Source organism: Pelodiscus sinensis, chromosome 1, assembly GCF_049634645.1.
Source record: "Pelodiscus sinensis isolate JC-2024 chromosome 1, ASM4963464v1, whole genome shotgun sequence".
Classification (NCBI taxonomy): Eukaryota; Metazoa; Chordata; order Testudines; family Trionychidae; genus Pelodiscus; species Pelodiscus sinensis.
The window spans coordinates 1,194,213-1,215,993 of record NC_134711.1 but is presented as its reverse complement, the minus strand read 5'-3'; the positions used below and the strand labels follow the sequence as shown (position 1 = coordinate 1,215,993).

Genomic DNA, 21,781 nt, shown 5'->3' with positions numbered 1-21,781 from the left:
TGGGCAAAGACCCACTTCGTCAGATGCATGTCAGCTTTTGCAGATTCAGACTAAGATGGCTACCCCTCTGATACTTGACACCATGCAAGGCACTGCATTTAGCCGTATGGAGTGGAAATCTACCAACCTCATGAAGAGACTTATAGAGTGAGACACCTTGGCTGAACTAGATGTGAAAGGTGGTGATGTAAATTCACTAGCACTATCACAGTGTTCTATAGATGTTGATGGTTGAGGTGATGTGCTTCTGGACTCTGAGAATTTTGTTGCCTTTTCCTTGATGTAAGCAGGAGTCTTCAAACAATTGTCGCATTTCTGATGTATTCAGCCTTGCTGTCCTTACATTCATATAACACTTTGTCTTTACCTGTTTTATGAAGGAAATAATCTCACACATCACTTTTAGGATTAGTTCTTCTTCTCATATGGATGAAAACACAATTACACCTTTCACAAAAGAGAATAAATGTGTTATTGCCTCTTTATATACTTTTTGTGATGCTTCCAGAAAGTTTCATAACAGTCAGAATTCCTGACTCATGAATGTTCTAGAAAGTTTCATAACATTCTGGAACGTTCTATAATGTTCTCAAACTATCTTGAATGATCAAGAAAGCTCTTCAACATTCAGGGTGTTCTAAAGGTTGAATACAATATATTATTTCAAGAGGAAATGAAAAATTAGAAAATTCTCAAAAATTATCAGGAAATAATCTTTTGGAGAATATTCTCAGAATGTTCTCGTTCTCCAGAGAATATTCTCACCTCACATCATTAGACATGGCCATGGACTGAATAGGTCCAGCAGCAATCTGGAGCAGATGGAGACTGAAGTGGATTTAAGCATTTCTTTGAGTCTGGCAAGGATGTAAACTCCTGGGCTTCAGGGTATAGTCCAACAATGGAGATAGATCCAAGTGGCAGGGGATAGTGAAAAACTTCCTTGATGGGCAGTTGATTCCAGACCAACTATGTTCTGTTGTGTTTCTTAAAATCACTGTGGGAAGGTTCTGGAATAAACCAATGTGAGTCAGAGGCCTGGTGTGCTGTACCAATGCCCAAAATCTTCTGGCCCAAGAAAGGGTCCCTGGGTATGGACTATTCTTCTGTATTGCTCTGAACGAAAACCCATAGCCAGTGGCTACATCTCCCCTCACTACCTGAACTGTAGCATGTTTTTAAAGAGGCCAGTTGGGCTAGAAATTTTTCACTTTTATGTTGTCAAATACAAAAACGGATCAGAGGAACATGTTCATCGTTTGGGAGCTGAGAGCCACAAAAAGGTTGAACAAAAAGGGTACGTCTAGACTGGCATGATTTTCCGGAAATGCTTTTAACGGAAAAGTTTTCTGTTAAAAGCATTTTCCGAAAAGAGCGTCTAGATTGGCACGGACACTTTGCCGCAAAAGGACTTTTTGCAGAAAAGCGTCCCTACCAATCTAGATGCGCTTTTGCGCAAAAAAAGCCCCAATCGCCATTTTCACGATCGGGGCTTTTTTGCGGAAAACAAATCCGAGCTGTCTACACTGGCCCTTTTGCGCAAAAGTTTTGCGCAAAAGGACTTTTGCCTGAACGGGAGCAGCATAGTATTTCCACAAGAAGCACTGATTTCTTACAGTAGGAAGTCAGTGCTTTTGCAGAAATTCAAGCGGCCAGTGTAGACAGCTGGCAAGTTTTTCCGGAAAAGCGGCTGATTTTCAGGAAAAACTGGCCAGTCTAGACACAGCCAAAGGGAATGGGAAATGGAATCTTTTTGGCTACAGTTCCTGCAATATCAAGCCATGGTACACAGAGAGCTAGTAATAGGGAGGGCAGTGAGTCTCAGTTCCCTGAAGAACCATGAGATGCTTGTACTGAATGAACGTTCTAGGCAGGAATCTCTTCATACCGCCAGGAAGAAGTTGCCCGACTTGGTCCGGAGTGAATCTGGCAGTACCCACATGATGCGGTGGCTTCATTTCTCTTTCTAACAAAAATTTGTATCACAGTCCTACAAAGACTCCCTGTAAAGGGCTATGCCTCTAGTGTGAGCACCCCTCAGTGGCCCAGGGGAGTCTTGTAGTCTCTCGACCTGGCTGTCTACAGGAGAGGAAGTGTCCGGAATGTGGCCAGGGACCCAGCTTCTTCTTACCCCCTGTTGTGGCTTCTGGGAGTTGGGGGGGGGGGGGCCCACTCCTCTGGGTCCCAGCTCAGGGACCCTGTAAGTAGCAGTGACCTACTGAGTCTCAAAGAGGTTGGTTGCTGTCACGTTCCCTGGGCCACTTCCCCGGGAAGCTGCTCTGTCCAGCCCTTTTTCTTGGGCCTTGTGGTCAAGTCCTCCCTGTCCAGGGTTCTGCAAGGATTGCTTTTGGCTGACTGGCTAGTCTTCACCCGCAGGACCTGGTTCTGACCACGTCTGAAGTCCAGCTCCCGCTCGGAGCTGTCCAGAGTGCTGCTGGTCTGCATGGGTTGAGCTCCAGGAAGGAACTGCCAAACCCTGGCTCAGCAGCTTCTTTTATATGGGTCTGCTGCGCCTTGATTGGCTGCAGCACATGCTGCCACTCTATTCTGCTTGGAGGACCTCTCTTCTGCTCCTGTTCCTGGGCAGAGTGTGGAAAGGCCTCCATCAGGGATATTGGGGCCTAGTCCACCCTGTCACACTCCCCCAGAGGCTTAAAATGAACCAAGTTATTGGTCTTCTTGAAATCAAAGACACAACTTATATTCAGAACATGAAAATCTGCCAATGGCCACGTCTCCACTTGCTGGAGGATCGACACTCTGGTGATCATTCCTCCTGGGCTCGATTTAGTGGGTCTAGTAAAGGCCAGCTAAATCAAAGGCTGAAGGTGCCCCCATTGGCACTGGAACTCCTCACTCCAAGCCCAAGCTGACGCGAGGAGTAAGGGCAGTCAACGGGAGCCCGCTATGGGGCTGCCTCAGAAAATCAGTGCAAGATATGTGAACTTCAACTACGCTGGAATTACGTATCTTGCATCGATTTTCTCTGCCAGTGTGGACCCGGACTAAGTCATTGAAGGGAAACACTCTACTAAAACAGGCCATCCTGGCTTTGAGAAGCACAGGCGCCAAGTTCCTCTCTAGCCAGGGGGGTCCCTGACACACCCAGGCACCACTCCAGCTCCACCCCTTTTCCCAAGACCCCACCTTGCCTCTTCTACACCTCCTCTGAGCACGCCCCATCCCTGCTCCTCCCCTCCTTCCCTCCCTTCTTCCCAGAGTGTCCTGAAGCTGTGAAAAAATGGCTCTTGGCAGGCAGGAGGAGCTGGGAGGGAAGCGGAGGAGTTTAGTCAGTGGGGCATTGACAGGCAAGAGGTGGTATAGGAGAAGGGGGAGCTTGGCAGACAACGAGTGAGGAGAACCCTTTCATTTTTCCCCGTGGAAGCTCCAGCCAGACAGCCCCCAAGGAGTCAGTGCCTAGGCCAAGCAGTCTAAATACTTAACATTCCTCTCGTTGACTCTTGAGATGTACAATCCATCAAAACTATCCCACCGCATCCCACTGCACGGGGGAGCACTCACAACACTGGTTTGCTTGGTAGGCTGTATCCTCTCTGAAAGCAGGGAATGGTCCTGCTCCGGTGGAAACCTTCCTGGCTTATATACTGCTCAGTCACATGATCTGAGTCAGGATCTGAGTCCTGGCTCACATTCCCTTGGCACAGAGCAATCCCCATCTCAAGGTCTCTCCTTCCACCTTCCAGTGTCCTCGTCATCCCTCCCAGGCTGGTCCCAGGATTCCTGGGGGCTCGACCTGTAGGCTTGTGGTCACATAGGGCACAAGCTAGGATGTCTATGCTACAAGGTCCTCTCGCATCAAAACAGGTGCTTCCCCGAGCCACTGATCATTGTGCAGTTCCCTTACTAAAGGTGCCTCTGACTTTTTCTGGAAAGATACTATGTGCTGCATTCTAGCCCTAGAGACTACAACTCCCATGAGCCCTTGAGGAAGAGAGAGCTTGTCTGGGCATGTGGAGAGAGAGTCTCAGGGGCAGTCTGGGGGATTCTCCATTTTGGGACAAAGGAGCCAGGCTGCTGTGGAGGAGCATTATGCCGTCCAGGAGCTGTTATGTTGCAGCTACAGCCTGGGACTGTGAGCCTGTGGGGCTTGGATCTAGCAGGCTGCTTCTGGGGCAGCTGACTGCGCTAGAGGGGAGAGCCCCTGGCTGGGAATGGCTACACAGACCAGCACACAGAAGGAGGCTGTAAGTAACTGGGCTCTTTGGGAAAGTGCTGCCTGGGACAGACCTCAGAGATAGAGACTAACTCTGGGTCCAAAGAGAGGCAGAGCGGCCAGCCCAGTGACCCAGAACGGCTGGCGTCTGGTGGAGCCTGCTCTAGCGGCAGAGGGAGTTGGCAGCTGGCTGCACAGCTGGAACTAACACACTCACAACCTACAGAGAACCTCCACTCCAGGTGCGGATCTTCAAGCCCGCCCACACAAGCAAGAGTCTGGGACTCTGAGTCCAGAGGGGGGCACGCTCTGGGGTGGGATAGATGGTGGCAGTGCAAATGCCAGCGAGATAAGTTCCTATTACTTCTGTGTACTTTGTTCATTGATTTTATTCACTGTGAATCTGTTAAACTCTGTTTCTTGAAGTTGTTAAGTAAAGGTGTGTTCATTTTAGATGTATATTATTTATAATTGTTATCCTGGAGTTAGGTCCAGATTATTGCTGGAATAATTTTATTCCTGGAGGCTCCCAAGGCATACCATTAACTGTGTACAGGGCCAGCCAGGTGAAGGCATTGCCATTATATGTTCTTTATGAGCAAGAGGCTGCAGCAAGAGGCAGTAGATAGAGAATCCCCAGCTAAACAGCGTCACCACTGGGGTGCTCAGGATCTCCTTGCATGTTAAAACCATCAGGCGCCCAGGCACACCTGTGAGTGTGACCTGCTCCTGAGTAACCCGGGGAGGAAAAAGGGGGTTCCAGCTGCATATAGTTCAAAGGAGAAGAGAGACTCTGCTAAAACAGGCGATTCGAGAAGGAACCGCAGCCCACAAGGACTGGGCTCTCCAAAGACTGCAGGGCTTCAAAATTTGAAATGCGAGAAGTTCCTGGTGTGAGCAGCTCGACAGGGAGCGATTTTCTCCAAAGTGATTTTTCCAGATGGTGGGAGGAACAAGGAAAACCAGAAAACTGATATTATGATGCAGAAGGGTTTTTAATGCACATGGAATTGTCAGTACGCACAGGAAGGAATTCAATAGAACAGGAAGAAAGGTATTTGCAGAGTTTAAGAAGGGCTACAACTGATCACCCACCCCAAAGAGGCACATTTCAGACAAGATTTTCTCCTGGACAGCAATATCTCTTTTCTCCCCCACATACAGGAACTTACAATGACAATCGGTGTTACTGAGGTGTTTCCTCAGGCCCCTGTTTCCGTCACCCAGCGGGGTCGGTGGGAGCAGCCTGCGTGTCACTCAGAAGGAGCCCACAAGCCAGGAGGAGACTCAGCGTGGGGCTGGCAAAGCAGGAGCAGAAGGAGCCATGAAGCGTGAGGGGAGCAATGCAGCCTGGCTCCCAGACCCAGGGGCTGAGCACACACAGCTCCCACTGAGCTCAGCTGGAGTCGGGTTTGCCCAGCACGTCTGAAAGCCAAGCCCCAAAGCTCAGGGGGGAATCTGTATCCGGCCGTTCATTGCCTGGGTCTGCCACGGATGGTCCTGCTGGGTTTAGCAAGGCCCACAGTATCCACCAAGGTACCTGCGGCCATATCCCCCGTATCCACCACATAATCCACCATAATATCCTGGGTAACCACAGTACCCCCAGTTACCATAAAAGCCTGGGTAGCCGCAGTATCCCCCATGAGCATAACGTCCTGGGTAGCCCCAGTACCCCCCATTCCCAAAAAAGCCTGGGTAGCCGCAGTATCCCCCATTCCCATAAAAGCCTGGGTAGCCCCACAAGCCCCCGTAACCGTAACGGCCTCCATAACCATAACCCCCATAGCCGAACAACCCTCCGTAACGGCCTCCATAGCCGTACAATCCCCCGTTAGCGAAGGAGCCCCCGTAGCCGGCTCCCACCACAGGTTCTCCTACGGCTGCCACTTCGCTCTGCTGAGGGAAGGTGCTGAGAACTGGTCCGGGGAGGGTCACCACAACCGGGGAGGGTCTGATCACCACTTCGGAGTCAGGGCACTGCCGAACGCACGGCTCGTTGCAGGTACCAGAGACGGGGCTGGGCCGGGCCACCCCGCATTCTGGATAGCACAGGCTGGAGAAAGCCATCTCGGTGGGATGCAGGTGAACCTGGAACATACAGCAGGGAGCAGAGTGAAGAGAAGATACAAGTGCCAGTGGAAGAAACATTTCAAAGCTTGGTTACTATTGCTGTGGGAAGCCATGGTGCTCGAGAGAAAAGAGGAGGGGACAAATCCCCTATATTAATGGCCATGTATTTGTTCCTGTTTCCTTATTCTATGCCTCATGGCTATTCACACATGCTGATGAATAAACAGACACTTTTAGTTTTTCCAAACAAATCTCTGAGGACATGCTCCTTAACTGGGTTAAAATGGGTTCACATCCCCCAAATTCTATGGACCAACCCCAGATCACACAGTGTGGGGAGAAGCATCTTCCATGGTCCTTTTGTTCAGAAGAACATAGGAATTCCGATACTGGCTCAAACCCTGGTCAGCTTAATCCAGTCTCATGTCTTCAATAGTGAGAAGTAACAGCTGCTTCAGAATAACGTAGAAGACCAATGAATCGGCCCTTTCTGGAGTTCCCTGGGCAATCATCCTTCTAATCTAGTTCAGTGACAAATGGTTAAAGGAGTTTCTAAAGATACTTCAAAGGTTTCAATACTCTCATTCTGCATCCAGTTAAAAGGAAGAATGATTCTCAAATGCATATATTGCTTTGAGTGGCCACCTGCTTGAAACCATGTAACCAAAAGCCCCTGAAAAAGCTGCACAAGATAATTATGGAAGAACATCCTGATGCCTGATGAAAATCATTCAGTCCTAAAGGAAAATCTCCTCTATTGAGGTATGATTAGCGTTTGAAAGACTGAGTAAAAATTGGACTTACCTGGTACACTGAGGAGACGAAGTTCAGAGAAGTGTTTATGAGAGCCCTCCGTCGAGAGCTCTTTTATACCATTCCTACAGTGGCCTGGAGGCTCTGGGATGCTTTGTGGAAGAGGGCCAAATTATTTACCAAACAAATGTGATTGCTTCGTAAGTCCTCCTTTGGCTGGAGCCGTTTGCTTCAGCGTTGGTGATTACTGAGATAATCTCAGCCTCAGCGGGCGGGACACGCACGTTGCACTTTTATGCTTTCTTTCATCTTCAAATTGCAAAGGCCAAGTACATTTCTCGTGTCCTTTCATTGACTTTATTGGTGCTGCAGTGACAATGAATATCAAGCTGAAACACAAGTGGCAGTTATGAAAGGAATCCAGTATGGCCCTTTCATTGAATCCTAGAATTCCAGGGTTGGAAGAGACCTGAGGAGTCATCGAGTCCAACCCCCTGCCCAAAGCAGGACCAACCCCAACTCAATCATCCCAGCCAGGGCTTGGTCCAGACAGGCCTTAAACACCGCTAGGGATGGAGATTCCACCCCCTCCCTAGGGAACCCAGCCCAGCGCTTCCCCACCCTCCGAGGGAAATCGTTTTTCCTAATCTCCAACCTAGACCTCCCCCACTGCAACTTGAGCCGATTGCTCCTTGTTCTGCCACCTGCCACCACTGAGAACAGCCTCTCTCCATCCTCTTTGGAACCCCCCTTCCGGAAGTTGAAGACTTTTTACCAAATCCCCCCTCACTCTTCTCTTCTGTAGAGTAAATAAGCTCAAAACCCTCATCCTCTCTGCATAAATCATGTGCTCCAGCACCTTACTCATTTTTGTTGCCCTCTGCTGACTTCCTCCAATGCATCCACATCCCTTTTGTAATGGGGGGGGGGAGAATTGGATGCAATACTCCAGATGTGTCCTCATCAGTGTGGAATAAAGGGGAATAATCACTTCCCTAGATCTGCTGGCAATGCTCCTATTAATGCACACCAACATGGCGTTAGCATTCTTGGCTACAAGGGCAGTCTGTCAACCTAAATCCAGCTTCTCATTCCTATAATCTCCAGGTCATTTTCTGCTGAACTGTCGCTTAGCCAGTTGGTCCCCACCTGTACCAATGCTTGGGATTCTTCTGTCCCAAGGGCAGAACTCTGCGCTTTTCCTTGTTGAACCTTATCAGATTTCCATTGGCCCAACAATGCAATTTGTCTAGGTCACTCTGGACCCAATCCCTACCCGCCAGCGTACCTACCTTTCTCCCTAGCCTCAGGTCATCTGAGAAACTTCCTGAAGTTGTAAATCATCCCCTCAAAACCAGCCCCAGAACTGACCTTTGGGTCACTCTGCTTGATACCAACCACCAGCCAGACATCGAGCCGTTGATCATGATCCATTGAGCTTGACAGCCTAGCCAGCTTTCTATCCACTTACAGTCTGTGTATCCAGTCCATACTTCCTTAACTTGCTGGCAAGAATACTGGAGGTGACCGTATCAAAAGCTTTGCTAAAGTCAAGGTATGTCATGTCAACCGCCTTCCTCATATCCACAGAGCCAGTTACCTTTTCATAAAAGACAATCAGGTTTTCAGGCATGACTTGCCCTGAGTGAATCCATGTTGACTGTTCCTGATCACTTTCCCCTCTTCCAAGTGCTTCAAAATGTATTTCTTGAGGATCCCTTCCATGATTTCCCTCAGACCATTTTCCCCATTTGTCCAGATCACTTTGAATGATAATCCCATCATCCAAAGCTCTTCCTAACTCTACCATTCTGATATCATCCGCGCATTTTCTAAGTGTACTCTCTATGCCAATATCTAAATCATTGACAAAGATCTTGAACAGCACCGGTCCCAAAACGGATCCCTGTGGAACCCCATGAAAGGTGAGGTTCATCCAGACTTGAAACCCATAACTTCGCGCACCCTAATTAAAGGTCATACCCCTAACCCAATGAGCCAACAGAAATGACCATCATAGAATCATAGAATAATAGGACTGGAAGGGACCTCAAGAGGTCATCGAGTCCAGCCCCCCGCCCTCAAGGCAGGACCAAGCTCCACCTACACCATCCCTGACAGATGTCTATCTAACCTGTTCTTAAATATCTCCAGAGAGGGAGATTCCACCACCTCCCTTGGCAATTTATTCCAATATTTGACCACCCTGACAGTTAGGAATTTTTTCCTAATGTCCAATCTAAACCTCCCCTGCTGCACTTTAAGCCCATTACTATAAGCCCTTGTCCTGTCCTCAGAAACCAAGAGGAACAAATTTTCTCCTTCCTCCTTGTGACACCCTTTTAGATATTTGAAAACCGCTATCATGTCCCCTCTTAATCTTCTTTTTTCCAAACTAAACAAGCCCAGTTCATGAAGCCTGGCTTCATAGGTCATGTTCTCTAGACCTTTAATCATTCTTGTCGCTCTTCTCTGTACCCTTTCCAATTTCTCCACATCTTTCTTGAAATGTGGCACCCAGAACTGGACACAGTACTCCATCAAATGTGTACTCTTCAGAAAGGGATCTAGGAGTTATAGTGGACCACAAGCTTAATACTAGTCAGCAGTGTGATGGTGTTGCAAAAAAGCAAACATGATTCTGGGAATCATTAACAGGTGTGTTGTGAGCAAGACACGAGAAGTCATTCTTCCGCTCTACTCTGTGCTGGTTAGGTCTCAGTTGGAGTAGTGTAGCCATTTCTGGGCGCCGCATTTCAAGAAAGATGTGGAGAAATTGGAGAGGGTCCAAAGAAGAGCAACAAGAATGATTAAAGGTCTAGAGAACATGACCTATGAAGGAAGGCTGAAAGAATTGGGTTTGTTTAGTTTAGAAAAGAGAAGATTGAGGGGGGACATGAGAGCCGTTTTCAGGTATCTAAAAGGGTGTCATACGGAGGAGGGAGAAAACTTGTTCATCTTGGCCTCTGAGGATAGAACAAGAAGCAATGGGCTTAAACTGCAGCAAGGGAGGTTTAGGTTGGACATTAGGAAAAAGTTTCTAACTGTCAGGGTGGTTAAACACTGGGATAAATTGCCCAGGGAGGTTGTGGAATCCCCATCTCTGGAGATATTTAAGAGTAGGTTAGATAAATGTCTATCAGGGATGGTCTAGACAGTATTTGGTCCTGCCATGAGGGCAGGGGACTGGACTCGATGACTCTCGAGGTCCCTTCCAGTCCTAGTATTCTATGACTCTATGATTCTAATTCTTCTGGATCATTATTATCCTCAAGCATAAAGAAGGTAATGTTGAAGATATCTGCTACTCTGCAACTCACTTCACAAACAACAAACACTTCATTACTTTTGTGTTCCTGTGATCCACGAAAGTGGTGCCATTCCAAGCAGAGAAAAAGTAGCACACAATGTGCATTTGATGACTTCACTGCATTTGAGGCTATGATTTAAAAACAAGAGTTTTAAGCCTGAACTTGATATTAATATTTACAATGCTACCACATTTGTAATTCCTTTAGAGAAGCATTAACTTCAGGTACAGAGAAGCCACAGTTAAAGGGAATCACAGCATCGAACACTTTTTTATTGCTAATGCTTCCATAACAGGATGCAAGCATTTTACTAGCCTTCTCTTGTAACACTACGTAACAGGGATCAACCGAGAGCCACGCCTGGGGTAGGAAGACTCAGAAGTAGATGGTTGTAGTTCTTTATCTGCAACTGTTCCTCCTGTGACCTTCACCTCAATGACCCTCTTTTTCTAGGCCTATCAAATTTATAGGTAGGAATAATGTTACGGCTTCAAATGCTTCAGTATCCTCAGGCCACAAGGTTTTATAGCTTCCCACGCCCTCTCTGGTGTTTCACATGTAGAAAAGGCTGTATCCTTAAAACATTAAGAGATTGTTGTTCGGATTAGACGCCTCTGAAGTGAGTCATAGAGTCACTTTATACAAAATGGAGGCCAAGGTCTTTTGTGTCATCTGTTTAATCAAGTCATGATTTAAGGTAGCGATTCCCAACCTTTTTCCCATGGAGGAACCCCTAAAATAATTTTTCATATCTCGAGGAACCCCAACCTATGAAAACGTTTACTTGGCCAGAAAAAGTTGACAGCGGGGAGCACAATTCAATTACTCCTAAATTATTGTCCAGAAAATGTATTTGTAAAGAGCTGTTCTATATATAAGTAAGCCCTACATTGTAAGAAAAAAAAATTTATTTATTTATTCCACGATTTCTCGTGGAACCCCTGACGATGGCCTGCAGAACCCCAGGGTCCCATGGAACCCTGATTGAGAAACACTGATTTAAGGACACACAATTTGGGGCTATTTCATTGTCACGCAATGGGAGTATTGAACCGCCAAGTGCAGTGGCGAGGCCCAGTTTGGTCACTAGCAGCTTGAATGAGCCGTGCGTGAGGCAAGACCCTGACTCTGAAGCGGTCACCAGTCACCAATTCTTCATAATTTCCCTCATCAGAGCCAAAAGGCACGCTAGGACCAGCAGGAGTCAGAGCTAGTTTCAGGGGCTCATTGACTGGGACGTTGTTAAGATGTAGGGGCCCTGGGCAGTCCTATCAAACTGGTGCGTCTGTGCCCGACAGCAGCCCGAGGGAGAGAGGAAGGATAATTTTTTAGAGGTTTGATTTTATAAATTTCAGCAACACACTCAGGAAATGTTTTTAAAGCAAATTTTGAACTCACGTCCTGTCGACTAACACGGTAAGTCCAGAAATTGACAGGATAGACTTGGGGTTGGCAAATGCCGGTTAAATAAATGGTTTCATTACCACTTGAACGGCTTTTTCACAGGTTTGATGTTCTGCACATAGCTCTGAGGGGCTTTTCAATTGTAAATTCACTAGATCCTCTCCAGAGAAAGCAAAGCCACAGAACAAGGGATAGGAAGAGGCAGGTGGGTGGACATTAAGACCCAGTGGTACCCCAAATTTAAGAGGGCCCTTCTGTGTATGGGGAAGGACGGCCCTGTTCATTTAGGTGGAGGGATTTTTAATTGGAAAATGAATTCGCTCCCTTGGACGCTTCACTTTCAAAGAGGCGGAGGACGTTTAAATCAAAACCCGCTTCCTGGGATATGGAACCCACTGCTGGAGAGAGCTTGTACAACGTAAAAACCTCAGGGAGGAGCCGAATTAGTCCATGCGGGATAAACTTAAAAAACAGCCAATGGTCTGGTTGCATTTTAAAAATGAACAAAACATGTCAATGGGATCATGAGCCTTCGTGGGCACCGGAGTTTTGTGTAAAAACCATTCTGGTTCAGGTAGGAATGTTTTCTACAACAGGCTTTGTGGCTGGTCAGTCGTTACATCAAATCCCATCCCACAGCCCATAAGAACGGCCAGACTGGCTTAGACCAAAGGTCCATCTACCCCAGTGTCCTGTCTGCCCACAGTGGCCAATGCCAGATGCCCCAGAGGGAGGGATCACAACTGGTAATCGTCACGTAATCCCTCCCCTGTCATCCATTTCCAGAAAAACAGAGGCTAGGGACACCATTTCTACCCATCCTGGCTATGAGCCATTGATGGACCTAACCTCCATGAATCTGCCTAGCTCCTTTTTGAACCCTGTTAAAGTCCTAGTCTCCACCACATCCTCCGGCAAGGAGTTCCACAGGTTGACTGTGCACTGCACGAAGAAAAACTTCCTTTGGTTTGTTTTAAACCTGCTGCCTATTCATTTCATTGGGTGACCCCTAGTTCTTATATTGTGGGAATAAGTAAATAACTTTTCCTTATTCACTTCTTCCACACCAATGATGACTTTATAGGCCATCTCCTTCACCAAGAATGTGTCATTTTCATCTCTCCTGGGCTTCCTGCCAGGCTCACTCAGCTGCACTGTCTCATAAGACCGCAATATCAGCCCCAGAGGCTAGGAATCATCCACTGACAGTTGTCATGACATTAGAACCTTAACATGACTTTGTAAAGTTACATTCATCCCGTGGTTCTCAAATGGAATAAATTGCCTGGGGGCATGTGGCCTAGCCATCACTGGATGGAGAGATGGTTTCTGGTAGAGTACAGGTTCCAAGTCTTAAAACCTTTCTGTGAAAGGACACTGCTTCATAAGAACATAAGAACGGCCAGATTAGGTCAGGCCCCAAATCCATCTAGCCAAGTATCCTGTCTTCCGACAGTGGCCAATGCCAGGTGCCCCACAAGGAACGAACAGAACAGGGACCCATCAACGGATCCTTCCTTTGTCGCCCTTCGCAGACAGAGGCTTTGGACACCTTTCCCAGCCTGGCTAATAGCCATTGGTGGACCTATTCTTCATGGTTCTTTTTTGAGCCCTGTTAAAGTTTTGGTCTTCACAATATCCTCTGGCAAGGAGTTCCACAGATGGACTGTCTGTAGTCTGAAGAAATACTTCTGTTTGTTTTAAACCTGCTCCCTATTACTTTCATTTGTGACCCCCTAGTTCTGGTATCAGGGGAGCAAGTAAATAACGTTTCCTTCTTTACTTTCTCCACACGTGTCATAATTTTATAGCCCTCTTTCCTATCTCCCCCTTCGTCTTCTCTCTTCTAAGCTGAAAAGTACCAGTTTTCTTAATCTTTCCTCAGATGGCCGCCATTCCAAACCACTAATATTTTTTGTTGCTCTGTTCTTCATTATTTCCAGTGTCAAGATACTTTTTTTGAAATGAGGCAACTGCAGACAGTATTCAAGATATGGGCCTACCATGGATTTATACAGAGCCAATATGATATTCTCTGTCTTATTCTTTACCCCTTTTTTAATTTCTTTCACTATCTGCCCTCTGTCCCAATGACCCAGGAGGAAATTGACTCCAGGCAGCTCAAGGGGAGGTCCAATGTTAGGTCAAATTTTACTCAACCTGGGGTAAGATTCACCCCATCGGCAAAGGGGCATCACGAAAGGCCCACATCTTGAATGCTGTGTGCAGTCGGCTCATTTCAAAAAAAGTATCTTGACACTGGAAATAATGGGGAGCAGATTTAAAACTATTAAAAGAAAGTTCTTCTTCACACAGCGTGCAGTCAACCTGTGGAACTCCTCGCCAGAGGAGGCTGTGAAGGCTAGGACTATAATAGAGTTTAAAGAGAAGCTAGATAATTTCATGGAGGTTTGGTCCATAAAAGGCTATTAGCCAGGGGATAAAATAGTGTCCTTGGCCTCTGTTTATCAGAGGCTGGAGAGAGATGGCAGGAGACAAATCACTTGATCATTGTCTTCGGTCCACCCTCTCTGGGGCACCTGGTGCTGGCCACTGTCGGCAGACAGGCTACTGGGCTAGAAGGACCTTTGTTCTGACCCAGTACGGATGTTCTTATGTTCACGGGCACTGTACTATTCCCCTGGCAAAGGGTGAATTTAAGACTTAAAGACCCAACAGGAAACAGGCTCTAGGATCAGGAATGATTCCCATTGGTTTCAAAGGGACTTGAGCCTGTTCAGTTGAAAGGGGATGATGAGAGTTCTGAAAAGAGGTTCCTTCCTCCTAGTAGGTGTAGGATGAACGGCCAATGCCACCAATCACGACCAGCACGGACTGAAAGGACCTAACTGCATTCTTTCCATGCCAGCCAGGTGTGCTATTCACGCCTTTCAGAATCACCTTGACATTCATCCCCACTGCAGCCCCAATAAAGTCAGCACAATGCAGCAGAAGATGAAAGAACACTGATGTAATATGCATGTCATGTCATGGGAGACTGAGATTAGCCCAATAATCACCAACGCTGAGGCAAACAGCTCCAACCAAAGGAGGATTTACAAAGGCAATCAAGTTTCTTTGGTAACTAATTAGGACTCCTCCACAAAGCATCCCAGCTCCTCCAGGCTGTCCTAGGAATGGTATAAAAGAGCTCGCCAGTCAACACTCTTCTCAACACTTCTCTGGACTTCATCTCCTCGGTGAACCAGGTAAGCCCAATTCAACTCAATCTTTTTCTCACCCTAGTGATACCACAGGAGGGGCTATTTTCTTTTAGACCTGACTCTTCCATGTCCTTGCTATGATTTTTATCAGGGATCACGGTGTTCCTCCATAATTATCAGGAGCAGCTATACATTTGCAGGTGCTTTTTGATTCACGATTTCCAGCTAACGGGTGGCCATGAAGAGCAACACAGGCAAATGAGAAACATACATCCTGTAACCTGGACATAGAATTAGGGTATTTAAATTTTGTCAGTAACATAGAAACATCCTTAACCATTTTTCCCTGAATTGGATTAAGAGGATGATTTCCAAGGGTATTCCAGAAAGGGCCACTATTGGAGATATGACACTGGATTAAGCTGACAAGGGCTTGATCCACGCTCACAATTCCTACGTTTTTCGGAGCAAACAGACCAAGCAACGTGAGGGATTCTCAGTGCCTCTCCATAGAAACCAGGGGACCTGAGTCCATTCTCCCAAAACGAGGAAGTTGTCCTTAGTGATTTCTTTGGAAAAACAAAAAGTTTCCATTTATTCACCGGCAAGTATTGCTGACTTCTAAAGCTCGGAAAACCAAAGCCACACATTGTGTTACCAGACTCAGCTGATTTGCATGCAGACGTTAATGCCACAAAGGAAAAGCTGTGCTGACGCAGCCATGATGTCTTTGAGAAATGCCTGAAAATGACCCAGATTCTCAGGTGTCTTATCATAGAAACAGTTACGTTTATTCCAGTCGGCGTTCTCCAAACAAAGTCATTGAGAGATGCTCAAAGTGGCTGCTTAGGAGGGCAGCGTAGTGTGAATGGATGGGGATTTGACACCTTCATTGTAACCCAGCTTTGAGACCTTTCTTCCATTAGCGCTTGTCCCTTCCCTTCACTCTGCCCCCTGCTGTGTGTTCCAGGTTTACCTGCATCCCACCGAGATGGCTTTCTCCAGCCTGTGCTATCCAGAATGCGGGGTGGCCCGGCCCAGCCCCGTCTCTGGTACCTGCAACGAGCCGTGCGTTCGGCAGTGCCCTGACTCCGAAGTGGTGATCAGACCCTCCCCGGTTGTGGTGACCCTCCCCGGACCAGTTCTCAGCACCTTCCCTCAGCAGAGCGAAGTGGCAGCCGTAGGAGAACCTGTGGTGGGAGCCGGCTACGGGGGCTCCTTCGCTAACGGGGGATTGTACGGCTATGGAGGCCGTTACGGAGGGTTGTTCGGTTATGGGGGTTATGGTTATGGAGGCCGTTACGGTTTTGGGGGATACCCAGGTTACGGTTATGGGGGATACTGCGGCTACCCAGGCTTTTATGGTAACGGAGGGTTCTGGGGCTACCCAGGACGTTATGCTCACGGGGGATACTGCGGCTACCCAGGCTATTATGGGAATGGGGGATACTGTGGCTACCCAGGCTTTTATGGCTACGGGGGAGTAGTCGGTTCCGGGGTGTCGTGCCACAGGTACCGCAGTGGAAGCTGTGCGCCTTGCTAAACCCAGCAGGACAATCCGTGGCAGACCCAGGCAATGAACGGCCGGATACAGATTCCCCCCTGAGCTTTGGGGCTTGGCTTTCAGACGTGCTGGGCAAACCCGGCTCCAGCTGAGCTCAGTGGGAGCTGTGTGTGCTCAGCCCCTGGGTCTGGGAGCCAAGCTGCATTGCTCCCCTCACGCTTCATGGCTCCTTCTGCTCCTGCTTTGCCAGCCCCGCGCTGAGTCTCCTCCTGGCCTGTGGGCTCCTTCTGAGTGACACGCAGGCTGCTCCCACCGACCCTGCCGGGTGACGGAAACGGGGGCCTGAGGAAACCCCTCAGTGACACCGATTGTCATTGTAAGTTCCAGTACGTGGGGGCAGAGACGTTGCTGTCTGGGAGAACCAGGCCCATCATGTTCTACCCTTTCTGTCCACACGCACCTTTAACACCTCCTCTTTCCCTTTGCTACGGCAAATGTGCCATGGAGACGCTGCGCAGTCCCACGCTTGTGTTTTGTTTTGTCTCAGATCCTGCTGACTGGGGTAAAAAGGACCTGCTATAAAGCAGACTCTTGTGTCAACCTCTGCAGCTGTAGCATAGCATAATTTACATCCTGTCTGGTATGTGGCCTTTGCAGGCGGGTGATTAGTTGTAGCTCTGTAGTTGTGCTCTGTCGAATTTCTTCCCGTGTGTACTGCTGATTTCACTTGCATTAAAAACTCTGCTGCATCATGACATGGGTCTTGTGGTTCTTCTTGTGCCTCCCTCCTGGCTGGAAAATCACTCAGGGCGAAACTCCTCCCTGTTGAGCCAGCAGCAGTAGACAGTTGTCAAGCTGCACGTTTTGAAGCTCTGCACCCGGCTCTTGAAGTGGCTGAGAGGTTTCTGCAGACCCTGGACACCAGGCTGGGGTTCCTCTGAGCACTGCCTGATTTAGCAGAGTCTTTCCTTTGCTTTGAACTATCTGCAAAGGTCGGTGGCTCAGGGAAAAGTTTTCTTAAACTTTTTAAGACCAAGGAACACCAAACAATTTTTTTTTTTTATGAGGAACACGAAGGATTATTGGATTTTTTGTTGAGCAAAAAAAAAAAGGTCGGGGGGGAAGTAATTGAGTTAAAAAAAAAAGCGGCCATTTTGAACTCTGTTGTTTGCTGTGGTACACCTCCAACTGCCTCGCAACACACTGGTGTTCCCCGGAACACAGTTTAAGAAACACTGCTCTAGTGTGAAGCAAGATACCTGGAGTGGTCCAACACCTCCCCCCATCCTAAGTGACCACAACAAGACTGAGGATTGAGCCCCCCAGGAATTCAGAAAACACCTTTCTTTGGGGTACAAGGTCTGTGCCCCATAGGAGAGTGGACAGAGAGGCCTCGAGGCAGGGCTGGAGTAATTATTAAGCCAATAAGGCTATAGCCTTAGGCCCTTCTCTTGTTTAGGCCTCCTGGTCAGACAGGCCCGGGGCTAGGAGAGTGAGGGGGAGGGAGAGGGACAGGATTCTGGAAGGGAAAAGTGAGCTGCAGCTGGATGGAGCAAGGCAGGGGGGAGGGGCGGGGCTGGGGCTGGGAAAACAGATTTTGGCACAAGAATAGATTTTAGTCCCTTCCGCTTTTTCACACCTGGACAGGATCATGAGAATCCCATTCACTTTCCTCCCCACTCTAAGGCCTGGTCTACTTTAGTCTGAAATTAACCCCCCCAGGTCGCTTTTCTAAGCGATGCATCCACACTACCAAACCCGTTATTCCGGAATAAGGGGCCGTAGAATTCGAACGCTGTAGTCCTATTTTTCACAAGGAGCAATGTTAGTCCCGAACTTGTAAGACTGAAATAACGCTAGTGTAGACTCTCCAGTGCCACTAATTCACATTAATTGGCCTCCAGGAGAACTCCCTTTGCTCCCTAGAGGCTTCTTGAGGCTCTGAGTCTGAGACAGGCTCTGTGAATGTGGACACGCTACCTTGGATTCTATTCGATTCTTCCTAGTAGGGAGGACTCAGAACTTTGAATTTGTGAAATCGGGTGCCCAGAAGTCAAATTTAGTAAATTCAAAATAATCGCCTAGTGTAGACATGGCCCAAGGGAATAACGTCCGTCTGCTTGATCCTTCAATCTCTACACTAGCCTAGTAAACAAACACCAGCCAGACTTGATGGGTTAAGGTTGGTCTTGCTTTGGGCAGGGGATAGGACTTGATAACCTACTGAGGTCTCTTCCAGTCCTGGGATTCTATGATTCTGTGTTCTTTGGAAATGTTGATTTTCAGTGGAAGTCTTTCTTTTCGGGGAGGGGGAGGGGAGAATGCAACAGGGAGGGAATACTTCTGTTTTGGCCGAGTCATTTAAAAGCTGAAAGGCTCTAGATTAAGTTGGTTTAATGTGCGTTTACTGATTTTGAAGCCCTAGCATTATACAAAAATGCTGGCCAACCAACTGATCTGGGTTACGTCTAGTTGCCTGTTACCAGCTTTTTCTTATAGAAAGCTATAAAACTACAAATGCAGACGCTAGCCGGTGCACTGCATACAGGTCTCGTGCTTAGATGTCACGTCATGTCAGAGCTGCTGATCTCACCATCTAGACTAAATAGTCCTCTTGCCAGGAGTGCAGGGGACCAGACTAGGGGTACGTCTACACAGCAACATTATTTCAAAATAACTAGCGCTATTCCGAAATAACTTAGCCCGCGTCTATACAGCAGGCAGTTATTTCGAAATAGTGTTGAAATACTGTCGAACTGGAGGATTTCTTATTCTGACTCCTGTAACCCTCATTGTACAAGGAGTAAGGGAAGTCGGGGGAAGAGTGCTCTATTTCGAAATAAATGCCGTGTTGATGCTCCCAATTTTGAAATAAGCTACACAATCGACACAGCTCAATTTGCATAGCTTATTTTCAGTTAAATCTTGCTGTGTAGACGCACCCTGGATGACTTCTAGAGGTACATTCCTTCGAGTCCTCTGATTATTTTATTCTATGATTCTAACTGTGGAAGAGCTAATGAATACAGAGGAAATGTATTTATTTTTGAGGCTGCTGGTTACAGACACGATACCGTACAGCCATTCCCCGATGTACGAACACACCGACTTACGACCATCCGTACTTACGACCAACCTCCCATTAACCCCATTATAATATTTTCGAGTTGAGAACCATGTACGTCAAATTTTTCGAACAGCGCGGGCAGTGTGTTAAAGGGTATTTCCGACTCATGACGAAATCGAGTTACGACCAGGTGTTCGGAACGTAACCTGTTCGTAAGTTGGGGACTGCTTGTAGGAAATCCCCCCGACTTTCGGTAGCCAGAGTCCCCACAAAGGGCCAGGATCTCTATACCATGGCCTGAACTAAATAGCCATCCAAGAGGCAAGGTACGTCTACACAGCAAGATTATTTCAAATAACTAGTATGACTGAGTGGGACATGGCTGAGTGAACAATTGTGAGAGTCTTGCTTTGCACTCGACCTGCCTTGAAAGGTTGTTGTTGGGATGATGTGTATTCACACTTGAGGAGAATTAAATTTTCTTGAACCAAAGGGTGACCCAGGGAGAATTCTAACTGTGGTGTTTATTCCCACAGTGCACGTGAACAACCTTGAAATGGGCACGCTTGTAAAGCCTTTGGATAGTTACTATCTGCCTGCTGACAGAAGGCAATGTTGAAGAGATCTCCTGCTATGTATCTCATTTCACACACCTGAAAGAATTCATTGCCCTTGCATTACTGAGACCTATTAGAGAGACATGATTCTAAAGAGAGTAGAAGTAACACACACAGGCTACGTCTAGATTGGCATGATTTTCCGCAAATGCTGTTAACGGAAAAGTTTTCTGTTAAAAGCATTTGCGGAAAAGAGCATCTAGATTGGCACGGATGCTTTTCCGCAAGAGCACTTTTTGCGGAAAAGCGTCCGGGCCAATCTAGACACGCTTTTGCGCAAAAAATCCCCGATCGCCATTTTCACCATTGGGGCTTTTTTGCGCAAAACAAATCTGAGCTGTCTACACTGGCCCTTTTGTGCAAAAGGACTTTTGCCCGAACGGGAGCAGCATAGTATTTCTGCAAGAAGCGTTGATTTCTTACATGAGATCGTCAGTGTTCTTGAGGAAATTCAAGCAGCCAGGGTAGACGGAAACTTACCAGTCTAGACTTGCCAGTCTAGACACAGCCACAGTGTGTTTGGTGGCTTCGCAGCAGTTGATGCTGTATGATTTAAAACTAGTTTTTAAGATTGAACTCCGTCTTGATATTTACAATGCTACCACACTTGTAACTCCTTCAGAGAAGCATTATCATTAGGTATACACAAGCCAAAGATAAAGTGGATCACAACATCTGAGAGATTTGTATTGCTAAGGCTTAAATCCAAGGAGACAAACATGATCCTAAAAGACATTTTACTGACCTTGTCTTGCAACACCATGTGACATCGATTAACCAAGAGCCAGGCCAATGGTAGAAAGACTCAAAAATACAGGGTAATATTTCTGTTTCTGCAACTGATCTCAGAGACTCGGTTTAAACTGTGGCGCTATTTTGGGATACCGGAAGTATCCCGAAATAGCTATACTGCATCTTATAACGGGCTCACTATTCCGACGTCCCTCTAAACCCCGTTACATGGGGGCTATGAGAGATTTCAGAATAGTGCTTTATTTCAAAATGTGGTGCTATGTAGACAGCACCAAATTTCGAAATAAGCTATTTCAAAATTACCTCGAAATAAGCTCTGCAATTTGCGTGACTTATTTTGAGGTAAGGGTGCAGTGTAGACACGCCCCCATGTGACCTTCACCTCACTGTTCCCCTTTTTCCGGGCCTATCAAATATGGATAAGAAGAATGTTAAAACTGGACGTTCTTCTGAACTCAGGTTCTCCAAGCCGCACAAACACTCAATGGTGTTTCACACATACAAAGGGCTGTACACTAATAAGAGATTGTGGTTGGGATTGAATGCCTCTGAAATGAGTCATAGAGTCACTTTCACAAAATGGAGGCCAAGGTCTTTCATGTCATCTGCTTAATCAGGTCACGATTTAAGGCCACTCAGGCTGTGTCTAGACTGCAGGGTTTTTTCGAAAAAAGTAGCCTTTTTTCGAAAACACTTCACCTGCATCTAGACTACAGCCGCGTTCTTTTGAAATTAAATTGAAAGAACGCGGCTTTTCTTTCGACGGCGGGACTCCTCATTTCACGAGGAAGAACGCCTTTTTTCGAAAGTGCTCTTTCGAAAAAAGGCGTTCTTGAATGCAAACAGGGCTTTTTCGAAAGAGAGCATCCAGACTGCCTGGGTGCTCTCTTTCGAAAAAGCGGCTTGCTTTTTCGAAAGTACTGCTTGCAGTCTAGACGCTCTTTTTCGAAAGAGGCTTGCA

The 21,781-nt window shown here is 47.2% G+C and overlaps 1 protein-coding gene across 2 annotated transcripts; it reads left to right on the top strand.

Annotated features, from left to right (window-relative positions):
- Nucleotides 1-4,006: 4,006 nt before the first annotated feature.
- LOC102452768 (uncharacterized) lies at nucleotides 4,007-17,156 on the top strand. 2 transcript variants are annotated; one of them, XM_075924385.1, is made up of 2 exons: nucleotides 4,007-4,205; nucleotides 15,850-17,156. In XM_075924385.1, exons 1-2 carry the CDS (start codon nucleotides 4,173-4,175, stop codon nucleotides 16,420-16,422), a joined length of 606 nt encoding a protein of 201 aa, XP_075780500.1. In that variant the 5' UTR covers nucleotides 4,007-4,172; the 3' UTR covers nucleotides 16,423-17,156. The 2 variants fall into 2 exon arrangements, with proteins under 2 accessions (XP_075780500.1, XP_025037068.2); XM_025181283.2 differs by lacking the exon at nucleotides 4,007-4,205 and adding an exon at nucleotides 14,841-14,924.
- The last annotated feature ends 4,625 nt before the right edge of the window (nucleotides 17,157-21,781 follow it).

Coding starts and splice junctions, on each gene's coding strand:
- LOC102452768 (XM_075924385.1), top strand. CDS start 4,173: ATGGCTACACAGACCAGCACACAGAAGGAGGCT. Junction 4,206..15,849: donor CCAGCACACAGAAGGAGGCT/GTAAGTAACTGG, acceptor TGTGTGTTCCAG/GTTTACCTGCATCCCACCGA.